Source organism: Phacochoerus africanus, chromosome 15 (assembly GCF_016906955.1).
Source record: "Phacochoerus africanus isolate WHEZ1 chromosome 15, ROS_Pafr_v1, whole genome shotgun sequence".
NCBI lineage: Eukaryota > Metazoa > Chordata > Mammalia > Artiodactyla > Suidae > Phacochoerus > Phacochoerus africanus.
In genome coordinates, this window is record NC_062558.1 from 50897758 (window position 1) to 50912203 (window position 14446).

The 14446-nt window shown below is 59.6% G+C and overlaps 2 protein-coding genes across 7 annotated transcripts in view; one reads left to right on the forward strand and one right to left on the reverse strand.

Annotated features, from left to right (window-relative positions):
* Positions 1–1922: 1922 nt before the first annotated feature.
* Positions 1923–7347, forward strand: CCDC74B (coiled-coil domain containing 74B). 2 transcript variants are annotated; one of them, XM_047762298.1, is made up of 8 exons: positions 1923–2266; positions 3459–3503; positions 4389–4448; positions 5243–5369; positions 6383–6569; positions 6645–6721; positions 6801–6872; positions 6967–7347. In XM_047762298.1, the coding sequence occupies exons 1-8, from the start codon at positions 2008–2010 to the stop codon at positions 7103–7105; spliced, it is 966 nt and encodes a 321-aa protein (XP_047618254.1). In that variant the 5' UTR covers positions 1923–2007; the 3' UTR covers positions 7106–7347. The 2 variants fall into 2 exon arrangements, with proteins under 2 accessions (XP_047618254.1, XP_047618253.1); XM_047762297.1 differs by having other exon boundaries at positions 6383–6721.
* Positions 7348–7917: 570 nt separating this feature from the next.
* MED15 (mediator complex subunit 15) overlaps positions 7918–14446 on the reverse strand; it is a 57220-nt gene continuing 50691 nt past the window's right edge. For all 5 annotated transcript variants that reach the window (XM_047762293.1, XM_047762291.1, XM_047762296.1 and 2 more), the window contains 9 exons: positions 12197–12333; positions 11978–12105; positions 11732–11866; positions 11586–11649; positions 10592–10658; positions 9955–10115; positions 9700–9866; positions 9311–9409; positions 7918–8815 (listed from right to left, as the gene is read on the reverse strand). In XM_047762293.1, the coding sequence (XP_047618249.1) occupies positions 8679–8815; positions 9311–9409; positions 9700–9866; positions 9955–10115; positions 10592–10658; positions 11586–11649; positions 11732–11866; positions 11978–12105; positions 12197–12333 (1095 nt within the window). In that variant the 3' untranslated portion in view covers positions 7918–8678. The remainder of the gene's footprint in view (positions 8816–9310; positions 9410–9699; positions 9867–9954; positions 10116–10591; positions 10659–11585; positions 11650–11731; positions 11867–11977; positions 12106–12196; positions 12334–14446) is intronic.

A 14446-nucleotide genomic window follows, 5' to 3' on the forward strand; every position in this document is an offset into this window, starting at 1 on the left:
CATTTCAGCCTCCACCTGTGCATCTTGCCCTGGGGTCTTTGGAATCTGACCCACACACACATTTCATAAAGCACAAGGCTTCTACAATTATTGGAACTGGAAATTCTTTTGATTTTTTTTTTTCTTTTTAGGACCACCCTGCAGCATATGGAAGATCCCAGGTTAGGGGCTGAACTGGAGCTGAAGCTACCCACCTGCACCACAGCCACAGCTTCGAGGGCTCCCAGCCATGTATGTGACCTACACCACAGCTCATGACAACACTGGATCCCCAACACAATGAGAGAGGCCAGCAGTCAAACCTGCAACCTCATAGTTGGATTTGTTTCTGTTGCACCACAACGGGAACTCCTACCTTTTGATTTTTGAATCAAAATCGTATCACCTAAAACAGTACTATCCTGTAGTTGCATCATCTATTGAAAAAGTGAACTATTAAAACACAACCATCAAGGAGTTCCTGTCGTGGCTCATTGGAAATGAATCTGACTAGCATCCATGACAACACAGGTTCAATCTCTGGCCTAGCTCAGTGAGTGGGTTAAGGATCCAGCGTTGCTGTAAGCTGTGTTGTAGGTTGCAGATGTGACTGGGATCCCCCATTACTATGGCTGTGGTGTAGGTCAGAAGCTACAGCTCCGACTGGACCCCTAGCCTGGGAACCTCCATATGCCGTGGGTGTGGCCCTAAAAAGACAAAAAAAAAAAAACCCAAAAAACAAAAACACAACCATTGAACAAAACTAAATATTAGGAGCTACTGTGATTGCAGACGATTCTCCTGAAGTCAGAGGATGCCAATTTGCACCAACATGGATGGAACTAGAGACTCTCATACAAAGTGAAGTCAGAAAGAGAAAGACAAATATCATATGATATCACTTATATCTGGAATCTAACATATGGCACAAATGAACATTTCCACAGAAAAGAAAAAAACCCATGGACATGGAGAATAGCCTTGTAGTTGCTAAGAGGGAGGGGTAGGGAGTGGGAGGACTGGGAATTTGGGGTTAGTAGATGCAAACTCTTGCATTTGTGATGGATAAGCAAATGACATCCTGCTATAACTACATCTGATCACTTGTGATGGAACATGATGGAGGATAATGTGAAAAAAAGAATGTATATGGATGTATATAGCAGGGTTACTTTGCTGTGCAGTGGAAACTGACAGAACATTGTAAATCAACTATAAAAAATAAAAATTAAAAAATAAAAATCAGAGAATGCCACAATTCCCTTGTGGCAAAGCGAGTTAAGAATCCCACGTCGTAAAAAAAAAAAAAAAAAAAAAAAAAGAAAAGAAGGGAGTTCCCGTCGTGGCGCAGTGGTTAATGAATCCGACTAGGAACCATGAGGTTGCGGGTTCGGTCCCTGCCCTTGCTCAGTGGGTTAACGATCCGGCGTTGCCGCGAGCTGTGGTGTAGGTTGCAGACGCGGCTCGGATCCCGCGTTGCTATGGCTCTGGCGTAGGCCGGTGGCTACAGCTCCGATTCAACCCCTAGCCTGGGAACCTCCATATGCCGCGGGAGCGACCCAAGAAATAGCAAAAAAAAACAACCCCAAAACCAAAAAACAAACAACAACAACAAAAAAGAAATCCCACGTTGTCACTGCAGCGGCTCAGATCACTGCTGAGGCGTGGGTTCGATCACTGGCCCAGGGAACTTCCACATGCCCCCAGCCTGGCCAAAAAAGTGTCAGAGAATGCTAATCATTTAAGCCAGGTGTTTGTACCCACTCAGGCCCCGCCCCACGAGCTCCGCTCCCGCCGCACGCCCAGTCTGGGGTACCCAAGCCCCGCCTCTCGTTCGCTCCGCTTCACCTCAACCCTGCCCTCAGATGCTCCTCCCCTCCCCCACCTCAGCCCTGCCCGGGCCCAGGCCCCGCCCCGCCGCGCGCAGGCCCCCCTACCCGAGGGCGCACCCGTCTCCATGGCGACGCGGCTCCAGGCCCTGGCAGCCGGGCCACCGAGTGGGCGTGCAGCCGCGGCGGAGGCGGCAGCATGAACACTGCGAGATTGGCGGCGGGGCAGCGGTCCCCCAGCACCGGGATTCCGGGCTCCAGGGGCTCGTCACGCTCGCGCCCACGCCTGCCCGCAGTATCCCCTCATCCCGGGCAGCACGGCGCGCCGCTCGGGCTCAGCGAGGCGCAGAAGCGGGTGCTGGACCTGGAGAAGAGCCTGCAGTTCCTGCAGCAGCAGCACTCGGAGACACTGATCAAGCTCCACGAGGAGATCGAGCACCTGAAGCGGGAGAACAAGGGTGAGTCCGGGCTGTCAGCATCGAGAAAGCTCACGCAGCTGAGGGGCAGCGCAGAGCCTCAGGCTCCACCCAGCCAGGCGGGACTTAGCTCCCCGCCCCTGGCCCGCCCCCGAGTAGTCCACCCTACTGGCGGGGGCGGGTCTGGCCACGCCCTCCCCCAAGGCAACGCGGCCCGCCTTGTTTTAAAGAGTTTCCAGTGGGTTAAGGATCCGGCGTTGCGGTGAGCTGTGGGTGTGGGTCGCAGACGTGGCTGGGATCCGGCGTTGCTGTGACTGTGGTGTAGGCCGGCAGCTGTAGCTCCGATTCGACCCCTGGCCTGGGAACCTCCATATGTCGCGGGTAGGGTCCTAAAAAGCAAAAAAAAAAAAGTTTCCCAGAAGTGAAACATAACCCCAAACTACGCGTATACCGCTCAATGAGTTTTCGAGAACTAAGGATTCCCTGACTCCTGGGGCCCACGCGACTCACACCCCTGGGGACTCCTCACCACATGAGCCAGGAGGCCTTCCACAATGAGGCCCAGCTGCTCCTCCCGCACCTGCAGGCCTGCCTCCTCAGCATGCCCCTCCCTTCTGCTGCTTTTCCTCTGATTGCCAGGACCACCACCAAGTCTCCATTAGATCAGAACTCTCCCCTCCCTGTCTTGAGTCTCACCCCTGTCCCTCTGATGCCCAGGCTGGATGCTGCCAGCCCCTGTCCAGGACATCACTTGATGGCTGCCCACCTGCTCGTCCATTGCCAGGGGCTCCTGGAGGGCGTCCTCATCCTGGCCAGCCCCTGTCCCTCCAGAGCGCAGGTGCCACCTGGCAGAGGGTTTCCTGTAGATGTCATGGATGGACAGATGGGCTGGGGGGAGCTCTCACACACAGGCTACAGCTCAGGGAACAGCTAGAGCCATTTCTGACCCTAGGGTGCCAAGACAAAGGTTTGGTCCATAGGGCAGGGTCTCTCAGCTGCTCAGTGGGAAGGAGTGGGCAGGGGATGCCAAGCTTCTTCTCAAAGTGGCCGTGGCTTCCAAAATGAGGAGTTCCCTGGTGGCACAGCAGTTTAATGGTCTGGCATTGTCACTGCTGTGGTTCTGGTCACTGCTGTTGCATGGGTTCGATCCCTGCCCCAGGAACTTCTGCATACCATGGTGGTGAGGCTAAAAGAAAAGAAGAAAATGACAAGGAGAGCCTGTGCTTGCTTTCAGATCTCCACTACAAGCTAATCATGGATCAGAAGCCTCAGAAGAAAGGTAGGACTGAGGCCCACAGGTGCCTGATGGGAAGTCACTGCCCCCCAGATGGCTTGTGTCCACACGAGCTATCCCAGTGGGGAGGGTCCTAGGCAGACAGACCACCACTCCCAGCCCTGGTGATGTTGTGCACCCAAGCAAGGCAGGTGCCACTCTTGGACAGCTCAAAGTCTGAGGTCTGGACGACATCAGGGGCAGTAGGGAGAGCAGCTGGGGGTGGGAGCCAGCCCAGAACCCCTTCCCTTGCTCCACCCTCACCGCCCTGGTGGGTTCTTGCCCTTGGACTGCTGCTATGGCTGCCCCAGGCTTCCTGGGGAACACCAGGCAGTCCAGCCCAGCCCCAGTCCCGTGCCTCTAGTCCCTGCGCCCTGGGGCAGGAGCTCTGGGCACACTCCTTCTGGGCTCCCCTGTCATCTCTGCAGCCACCACGGGGGCGCATCTTCATCTGTGGCCCACTCACCTTACCTGTCTCCAAGCCTAGCCCAGGGATACCCAGGTCAAGTCTTGGGCTCCCCTTCCCCTTAATTTGGGACAAGGGAAGGTGGTCGGAGTGGTGAGTGGCGCCAGCCTGGAAACCCTGGGCTGGGGTGTGTCCGAGACTCTCTTCCTGGGAGGTACACGGAGGATGGGGTGGGGGTGGTGCTAATAGGGGCATGGAACCTGGCCCATAAGTGGTGCCAGCTCTTAGTACCAGGGGTCCCTGATGGGACATCAGGAGAGGTGCTCCCATTCAGGGGCTGCCATTTTTTCCGTCCCCAGCCCCATGGCCTCTGCTCCTGAGGCCTGACCCCTTGTCCATGGAGGATGTGCAGAAGCACTGGGGAAGCTGGGATGGGAGCCTGGCTGCTGCCACCTTGGGCTGACCTCTGTGTGTCCCCCCCCCAGGCAGCATCTCCAGTTCCAGCTTTCAGTCCAACAAGTCCATCTCGAACACCACAGTGACAGGTAAGTTCACCAGCACCTCTGAGCTCAGGGTCAGGGCAGAGCAGGTGTCCCGGGCCCAAAATGGCAAGTGGATACTGACCAAGGAGGTGAAATCCCACAGTGGCCTGCTGTTGGGCAGAACTCGGGGGAGGGCCCTGCCATGCCCTTTGGACTTGGGGGTGAAGCGGGGACTGAGAGGGACCAAGGGGGGGCCGCAGGTGCCCTGTGAGCTGAAACCTCCAGGAGAGAGCTGGGGCTGGGCGCAGCCTGGCTGCCCAGACACTGCTGTCAATGTGGGGGAGCCCCGAGTGGCTGTCCTTCCTGCTCACTGCACCCCCAGGGCAGGCAGGACGTGGCGGGGCTGGCCCTGCCTGCAGAGCCTGCATTGGGGCATCTCTGTAGGTGAGCGGGGTCTCTGAAGCTGGAGGAAGTAGGACCCAGGCAGTGAGGGGCCTGGTCCTGGGAAAGCAGACCTGTGCAGGCCTCTCCTTCAGCTTCATTTTTCCTGAAATGGGCTCCAGAGCCAGTGATATGTTGCCAGCCATCCTGCCCTGGCCTTTACCGAGGCCTGCAAGACCACCCAGTAGGAGGTGTGTGGCTGTCTCTGCTTCTGCCACTCAGGGAGATGGCCTCTAGCGCTGTGGCCACCTCAGAACATTCAGGCCATAGGCTTTACTCCCAACCCCTCACCTGTGCCTCCAGCGGCCCTTGGAGAGGCTGTTACCACCTCCCCTGACAAGGAGGAAACAGAGGCAGGGGTAGGGCCTTAGCCAACTACCACCCAGTGACCCAGTGCTGTCTGGTCTGGCCCACAGCCAGCTCCCCAGGCAAGGCCAGGCTCCAGCCCAGCTCCTCAAAGAAGCAAGACTTAAAAGCTGATGTCCCCCTGAAGTCAGATCTGGAGGAGGAGCTGTCAGCCACAGCCCCTCAGGGACTGGCCAGGTAAGGCTCCTGCATTCCATGGGGCAGGGCTGTGTTCAGCAGGTTCACGCCCTGGCACCGGCCAAAGCCCTACCCTTCTAAACAGGCAGGACCCTGGCGTGAAGCAAGCCCATGCAAGCAGACTGACCCCGGGCTCACCCACCTGGTGGGCACTGCCTTCCCTCCCTGGGGTCCCACAGGGGCCCTGTGCTGATCTGAGCCTACAAGAGGGGCTGGTCAAAGCCCTGAAACCGTTTTCTCAAAGAACAGAAACTAGGAGTTCCCGTCGTGGCTCAGTGGTTAACCAATCTGACTTAGAACCATGAGGTTGCTGGGTTCGATCCCTGGCCTCGCTCAGTGGGTTAAGGATCCAGCATTGCCGTGAGCTGTGGTATAGGTCGCAGATGCGGCTTGGAACCCGTGTTGCTATGGCTGTGGCGTAGGCTGGCGGCTACAACTCCGATTCGACCCCTAGCCTGGGAACCTCCATATGCCGCGGGAGCGGCCCTAGAAAAGGCAAAAAGACAAAAACAAACAAAAAAACAACTCAACAAAAACCAGAAACTAGTACGTATCTCGGCCAAATTAGCTTGTTTTTCACCAAGAGAACACTGCGAGTGGCCCTGGGCCAGGGAAGGCGCAGGGTGGACCAGAGCAGGACCAGTCCCTGCGACTCCCTGGGGAGCAGCACTGAGCCTGGAGTCTGCAGGGACCCTGTTGTCCTGGGCAGCGCAACCAATGGCCAGGGTCCTGCTTCTCCGTTGTCCTTAGACCCCCACCCCCACCCCCAGCCCCCAGACCTGGGGTCAACAGAGGGTAGCCAGGCAGCTTGAACCATGTCCGACTTGTCAGTGTACCCTGCGAGGGGAGAAAGGTTGGCCCAGGTCACAGTGGACCCAGAGACCCGCCCTTGGTGCATGGAGCACCCTGATCAGCAGAAGGGAGCCAGGCCTCCAGGGGGCTCTTCCTTACACGGGAAGTGCCCTGAGAAGTGGTGGCAGGCCACCCCCAGGCTGCTGTCACTACTGTTTCAGAGATGAAGAAGTGAAGTCCTATCCCATGGCTAGCTCGGCGGCAGGCAGCCAGCAGAGGGGCAGGCTGGTGTCAGGAGCCCTGGCAGCAATGAGCCTGCCCCCGCACCTGCGCAAGCCCACTACGCTCCAGCAGTGTGAGGTGGTCATCCGCCAGCTCTGGAACGCCAACCTCCTGCAGGCCCAAGAGGTGAGGCCGGGCCACGGGGCACCCCTGGACCTCTGCAGCCCTGCCCACCCCCCCCTCCTTCTCCCTGCCTTTCAGCTGCAGCACCTCAAGTCCCTGCTGGAAGGGAGCCAGAGGCCCAAGGCTGCCCCCAAGACTGGGCTGAGTTCTCCCAAGTAAGTATCCTCACGTGGCCCTTACGGTCACAGCTAGGCCTGCTTGTCTGCAGCTCACAGCTGACTCTTCCTTCATCAGGGACCAGGAGGCCCCATACCCAGGGGCCATGCAGCTCCCCAAGGTCCCCACCAAGGGCGTCTCTAAGAAATGGTGAGTACCACTGGCACCAGAGGGCGGGCAGCTTCTGAGCCCAGGGCCCTCAGGGCTGGCGGGGGCACCACGGTGACACTCCCTCTGCCCATAGCCTGATCCTGAGCCCGGTAGCTGTGGCAGAGCGCGCCGTCCTGCCTGCACTCAGGCAGAGCCTCAAGAGCAACTTGGCCGAGCGGCAGAAGCGGCTGCAGGTGGTGCAGAGCAGGCGGCTGCACCGCCCTGTGCTCTGAGAGCTGGTGCCTGGCCTTGTGGCTGGTTTGCAGCCAGGCCCATGACCACCAACCCTCTAGATCGCACTGCAATGAACTCTAGTATATTTAATTCAAGCTAACTTCCAGGTAAACCAAACCCATGTCAGATAAAGTACTTGGTGTCAGAGCTGAGAAATTATTTTCTTGCTCAGTATTTTGCTGCCTTGACACACACATGCTATGACCAAGTCTGACCCTAACCTGTGCAAATAAAGCTCATCTTTCCCAGTCCTGAGTCTCAACCCTCACTGGCCAGCAGGCTGGCTGCCCTGTGCCGCTTGCTCTGCTCCCTGCAACCAGAGGGGCTTGCCCTGTGGCCATGCTGTTTGTCTAGGGCCTGGCAGTCACTGGAAAAAAGCACAGTCAGTACGCCCTTCCCGGAGTGCAGGGGGCAGCCTTCTAGGCACATGGGCAAGACACTGTCTTATGTCCACTGACAAACACCACTAGTCATCGGCCCCACTCGGTCTGCCTCCTTCCAGAAAGGGCCAGGGTCAAGGCCAAGGGAGAACATTTCTCTCCAGGACCCTGGGGCCCCACCCTATGACGGCCTCAGGCCACCCCCTCAACTGCCAGAACATTAGCCTCACTGTGACCCTAGCCTGGCAGGACAGTCCTCCCAGCTCTACGGGCCATGTCCACAGTGCTGATCGCTGCCTCCTCCCACTCTGGGGCACAGGGAACTGGGGAACGAGCCGGGATGGGGCCTGGCTCAGCCTTGATGGTGCCCCTGACTGGACAGAGGGCCCTTGACTTGCAGAGTGGGGGGAAACAGTGACAAATTCATGACAAACACAGGAATAATAAATTTATTATAAGAACCACAGAAGACACAATAATGCACATACAAAAGGGGGGACCTCTCACTGCCAGAGGGCCGGCTGGTGACACCCTGTCAGGAGTCGGTAAGGCGCTGGGTCCCGAGGACGACGTCCTGACGCAAGCATGGGCCCAAGCGCCTAACCAGTGGGCACGAAGCCAGGAACAGGATCTGCCCTGACACCCCTGCTCCCCAGGCACCCCCACGGTGGAGCAGGTCCCCAGGGCCAGAAGGAGAATGCCATGAGGTATGAGGCCCGGCCAAAGGCAGTGGATCCGCTGCCCACACCCCCAGGCCAGAGAGCTTCCCTGTGGCATGCCCCACATGCCAGCGGTCCCCAAACTGATTGGAGAATTCTGCGTGTTTTAAGGGTGTCCTACCTTCTGCACGGTCCCCTACAGAAACAGTAAGTTTCCTGGCACATACACGAGAGGCTCAAATAAGACCCTGAGTCTCCATGGCTACTGAGGGAGGACGTGGCCCTGCAGAAGCTGTGGGGACAGCAGGTTGGCTGGGGAGTGTCCTGCTCCTGAGGAAGCAGCTGCCCGTCCCGGTCCTACCCAAGTGTGGGAAATATTTGGCAGGTCCCCAAGGCAGAAGATAAAAGCAGGAAAGCTAACCTAAGCCCAGGCTTTCTAAGGAAGCCAGCATCTAGAAATGTCCGACACAGAGCCCAAGAAGGCTCCTGGCCACCCCGTGGTCCCTAGAGGGTGGGCAGAGCAGCCAGGGTGGTTAGGCGGCTGAGAGGCAGGCCTGGTGGATACTCTGGGCCCAGGTGTTGAGCAGGGCTGTGACCGAGTGCTTGTCCGGGAGCTGCAGCAGCCGGGAGGTCATGCATCTGTGCACTGACTGCAGGAAAGGGTTGGCATCTGCAGCAGAGCAGGGCCATGAGTGCGGCTGGCTTGGTCAGGACCCTGCCCTGTTCCCACCCAGCCCCGGGGACTGAAGGTACCATCTCCCACTTCCCCCAACACCAAGGTGGACACCAGCTCTCCTTCCATCCCCCTGCCCTGTCCAGAAGTGGAACAGGAATGGTTTCCCAGGGATGGCCTTGGGGTCTGCTCCTTGTCCTCTACATGCCAGCTCTGGGCCTTGGGCTTGGGGACACTTCACCCACGTGGGTTCCTGTGAGGCTAAGCTCCCATCTATGCCCCAGGTCGGCCCCACAGAGGCCCACAGGGGCTGCTGGGGCTACTCACCCCGCACCCACTCAACACGGCTGCCCTGATCCGGAGGACAACAGGAGAGGGGCAGAGACCCTTATCTCCACCACTGAGGAGCGGGAAGAGGGCTCAGCAGGGAGGGGCACATGGAGGAAAGCCTGGGTGCCCGCCTGCCCCGGGCTGGCCTCTCGGCTAACCCACCGTACTGCCACTGCCGGTCGATCCATAGTGGGCTCTGGGCGGGGTAGTCGGCGGGCACGCTGAGCTCCAGTGGTGGCACGCTGGGGAGGTCCTTGTCATCTGCAACACATGAGGCCGTGCCTGTGACCCAGCCTGCCTCACCTCACAGCCCTGCTCCCAGCAGTGCCCTTCAGGCCCCAGAGGCCCTGGGGAGGCTGGTTGCAGAGTCTCCCCAGATCCTCAGGTGATAGAGCCACAGCTGGATGGGATGGAGTGAGGGGGCCTCCCGGACACAAGGCGGGAGGTGAGTGTGTGCAGGGCCTGACCCAGCCATCAGAGTGGCCCCAGGCTCTGTGTGAGCAGGGGTCCCTGGGCAGTGGCCTGCCCTCTGCGCCAACCCCCACACTCACCCAGCTTGCATATCAGGTGGACAGTGCCGTTGTTACTGCAGTGAGAAGGGTCCAAGTTCACCAGGAACTTAGGATCTAGCCGTGCCACTTCGCCCTGGAGCACATTGGGGATGCTCTGCCGTTCATCCTCCTCAAACCTGCGCTTCCGGGCACACACCATAGGGGCCCTAGAGGGGACAGCATGCTGACCACCCTGGCCAGGCCAAGGCCCAGGACCCACCTCCCGCTGTGAGCTGAGACCCGAGCAGTACACACGTGATGGGTGGCCCGTGGATGGCCGTCATGGCCGGCACAAACGTGCGGTACAGGGAATGGTTGAAGACAGGCGAGCGGATGTTGGCCAGGACAGCGTCCAGGAGCGGCTGGCACAGATACTGCTGCTTGGTTGGTGGCACCGGGGGTGGAGGGGGTGTGGGCTGGGACAGGACAGAGGGGTCAGGAGCCCACTCTCGGAGAGGCTCTCCAAACTCCAAGGCCCTCATCTTCACTCAAAAAAGACTTCATGGTATTATCGCCACAACCGCACCCACTGCAGACCAGGACACAGAGCCAGAGCCGGACACTCTCCCTGCTGCAGCCTCTGCCTTCCCTGAGCACTACCCCAAGGCTAGTCTTGTGCATGGAGCCCTCAACTTTGGGTGTAGAAAGCACCCACAGGGCCACAGCCAGGGCTGACTTCTCCCAGTTCCTGCCCAGTCGCACTGCAGAGCCAGCCTGGAAGGGGACTTCGAGGCAAGGTTTCCAGGCTGAGAGAACGGCCTCCTGTGCACCTCAATATTGGATGCCCACCCCCACCCCCACCCTAGGTCCCAGCTCATGGTTCCAGGTCCCTGTGAGGTAAGCCTAACCCCTCGCAGAGACACCTGCAGCCAGGCCACGGCACCCTGCTCACCACCGCCATGTCGTTCTTGAGTTTCTCCAGGGCGATCTCACACTTCTGCAGCGTTTTCAGGGGGCACCTATGGGGCAGAGTAGGTGGCTGCCCCTCTGTGCTGGAGGGCAGGGAGCTGGCAGCTCTCATGTTCTCATCCCAACCACTGACTGACTGGCCTCTGGACAGAGCTCCAGGACCCTGACCACTAGAACCCTGTCCAGGAACCCAGCCGGTCCACCTGCTGTCCCCAGACCCAAAGTCTAAGGCAAGGTGGCCCTGCTCCCAGGAGCTACTGGTCCTGGTTGGAAGAACAAGGCACAGATATGATGGGTCAAGGAAAAGGACAGAGGTTAGGCCCTGCCTCCTGTTGCTATGACCCCAATGAGGGCCTGAAGAGCTGTCCACCTCCAACAGGCCCACTGTTCTGCCAGGAGAAGCAGAACAGGGGAGATGTACCAGAAAGGGAGGCCAGCCTGAACTAAGGCCTGGGGAGAGGGCAGTGATCTGGAGGCTGGTCCACATGCAGGCCGAGCTCTGGCGCTCAGCAACCCTGCAGCTGGTGGGCAAGGGTAGGGACCTGAGGGCACTTCCACCACCTTTCGAGTGCTTCTCAAGATGCTGGTCCAGTTCACTTTCACAGCAAGCACACTCGAGCTGTAGTTGCCCACTGTGCAGCTGGGGTAACTGAGATGCAGCCACTTGCACAAGGCCACTGGCAAGTCAGCAGCAGGGGTACAGGACAGACTGAGGCCCGTCAATGATGTGGCTCAAGGAGGCATGGCTGGAAGGGCCACAGGGCGGGGAGAGGGCCTGGCAGTAGCCCGGAAGTGCGCAGAAGCTGGGTGTTGCCAAAGATAAGGACTGGGGTATGGAGCCCTAGGGCCCCTTCTCTAAACTCCATGTCATCACTAAATGCCTGTCCTAGGTTGGGCCAGATGACTACCTGGGGACCCTTCTGTGAGTGGTAGACACAGCACTGCCCTTCTCCCAGGAGCCTGGGAGTAAAGCTCACCGCTTGGAGGGGTCTGTCAGGATGTCCAGAAGGCTCTTCATCTTACTCAGATCCTTTTTCCTGTCTGGGGCAGAAGGGGGAGCTCAGGTAAGGGCCTAGGTATCCATGGCCCTGCCCACCGCCCACACCCTCTGCCCGCTGCCCACCTTCGTTCTTGTCGATCTTGTTGATCATGCGGCGCAGCGGCTCAATGTACTTGGACAGCTGCTTCAGCTTGTCCAGGTACTGCTGCTCCTCAGCCTGGCTGGAGCCTGCAGGGCTCATGACGGAGCTGGGGTTCACTGTGGGACACGGTCGGTCAGTGCAGCCCCAGCCCACAGAGGGTTGGCTCTCGGCCACCAGCACCTCACCTTGCGGGGCCCCAGGCTCTGCCCATCCCAGGCTCGACTTACCGGGGGTGTTCAGAGGTCCCGGGGAGGGGACGCTGAAGTTCTGAGGGGTGCGCGCCGTCACTGGACTCTGGGAGGGCTGCGGTGAGGGGCTGGGCAGGAAGCTACTGGGGGACGGGGTGGGGCCGGAGCTACAGTAAAGCAGAGGAAGCGTGCCCGTGAGCCAGGGCACTGGCGGGCTGGCAGGGGAGCCAGGCAGGGAAGGGCACTGGCCGGGCCTACCTGACATTGGAGTTGGGCTGCGAGCTAGGCGGGCCGGGCTGCGGGGACGGCTGGGGCGGAGGGGGCATCGACTGGGGGGTCTGCACCTGCTGGCCCGGTGACGGCGAGGACAGCATGGTGAGGCTGCTCTGGCTGACCTGGAAGGGGGAGGGGCTCAGCCTGCTCACCCGCCCTGCCCCCTCGGCCCCAGCTCCCACCCTTGTTCTCTGACCGCCCCCCCACCCCCCAATGGGTGCCCACACACACAGGGACCAGGGGCTGGTGGCTTGACTCCTGGCAGGGGCTTCTGGGCTGGGACAGGATATCTCAGGTCCCTGTGTCCAGAGGGTGGGGGCCCGTGGAAGGGAAGGCCAGCGAGGACTCTGCTCTGTCCTCCAAGCCTCCATGAGACCCCAGCTCCGAGGCACTGAGGAAAAGCCCAGCTACGGGGCAGTGAGAACACCGCATCTTTTTCTGTCTCACCTGGGCCTGCCTGATGGGAGCAGAGCCGCCCCTGAGCTGTCCGGCCAGCACAACTGGCCTGGGGCTCCGTGGTCTGGCAGCTGAGCAGCGCCCTGTGGGACTAGCAGACCCTGCTGGGAGGCGAGCAGCTGATCCCTTCTCTGCATGGCCAGCTTACTCTACTCCCTGCAGTCCTCGTGAGGGAGCACAACGGGTCCAGAGGTTTCACTCGAATGTTGCAGGGTAGGAAGGGCCAGGTCGACTGGGTGCCAAGCGGCCTCCAGGTGTCTGGGCACTGAGTTGCTGGGGGCAGCATAGCCCATGCACTGGAGAACACGCTCCAGGACCCACCCAGGACCAACAGACTGCCAGGACCAGGAAAGCGAACATGTCATCTCAGTAAAGTCTACGCAGAGGGCAGCAAAGACCCTGGGGCCCCCTTGGGGGGAACCTCACCAAGCCCTGCTCCTCAGTGCCCCCTGGGAGCCCCTGCCATCACCTCCTTTTCCTTGATCTGGACCTGCTGCTTTCTGCTCTCTGGCCCTGGGGCTGCCTCGTCCTCCTCCTGCCCATGGGTTGAACCCCTCACCAGGCTGGGCCCTCTGCCCCAGCAAGGCTCCTCAGCCTCTGCTGGAGCAGCCATCCCTCCTAGAAGGTATTTGGCTCTTGTCTGCAGCCTAAAGGGTACTTCTCTGAAAGGCACCTGAAATGGCACGAGGCTGCATCAGCAGGAAGGCGGTTTCACAGCTCACTTCCTGCAAGTGTCCAGGCTGTGCCAGGGCTCAGCCCATGGGAGACAGGGTGCGCTCTGCCCGCACCCTCTGCTTTCTGTCTGTGAAGCCACTGACCACAAGTAGCTGCCCCTGGTGCAGTGAAAGGCGGCCTGCCTGGGCCCCAGCTCAGGGCTCCAGCCTCCTCTCTGTTCTAGGGCTCTGCCCCTCTGGCCTCCTGGGCCACAGCTCTCAAGGCTGTTATGGGCAAGCCCCTGGCCCTGAACATCCAATCCAGGTCTCTTGGCATCAGACCACTCGGGCAAACACAGGCCTTTTCCAGGTCTCCCAAGGTCTGAGTCCACAGACATACCTGGGACCGGACGCAGCCACCTAGAGGCCATGCCCACAAAGACCTGGCCTCATGAGACCATGCCTTTCATTACTAACAGCCATCTGGAGGAGAAGCTGCACTGCATCAGAGGCTCGGCAGTCTGTCCCACTGCCTGTGACAGTCCCAGGACACGAAAGCTGAGTTCCCAGGGGAGGAATCTTCTGAGGGCCAGCAGGTGCCCCACCCCCATTTGTGTGTAGGACAGGAAGAAGGAACTCAGAGGGAAGGGACTTGCTCAAGGTCTTGTGCCAGGAAAGGCAGGACGGCCTGGGTTCTGCTTGGAGCAGGACTGGAAGGCAGGTAGATGCATAGAACATGTGACCAGGGGCAGGAGGGGCCATGGGGCAGGGCTGCTGGGCAGCAGGGCTGATCTGGGATCTTTGTGCCACAAAGAAACCTCAGGGGAGGCTGGCAGCACCACACGCTCTGGCCTCCAGGAATACCTGTACATTGAAGAACTACCCCGTGTTCCTGGATCCTGTGCACTGACTTGTCCCCACGAGGCACTCTCCAGAGTAAAGCAGAACATGGGTCCCGCCAAGGCATCGCCTGCTTACAGCGCTACCAAGGGAGTGTGGGGATGGGGACTCAACGTCACCCTGGACTCCTGTGCTGAGCCCAGCACAGAATCTTGTTTGGTCATGGTTGCTGGGGCCCTGAAGGATCCCCAGCACAGCACAAAGATGCAGCCACAGAACACACTCT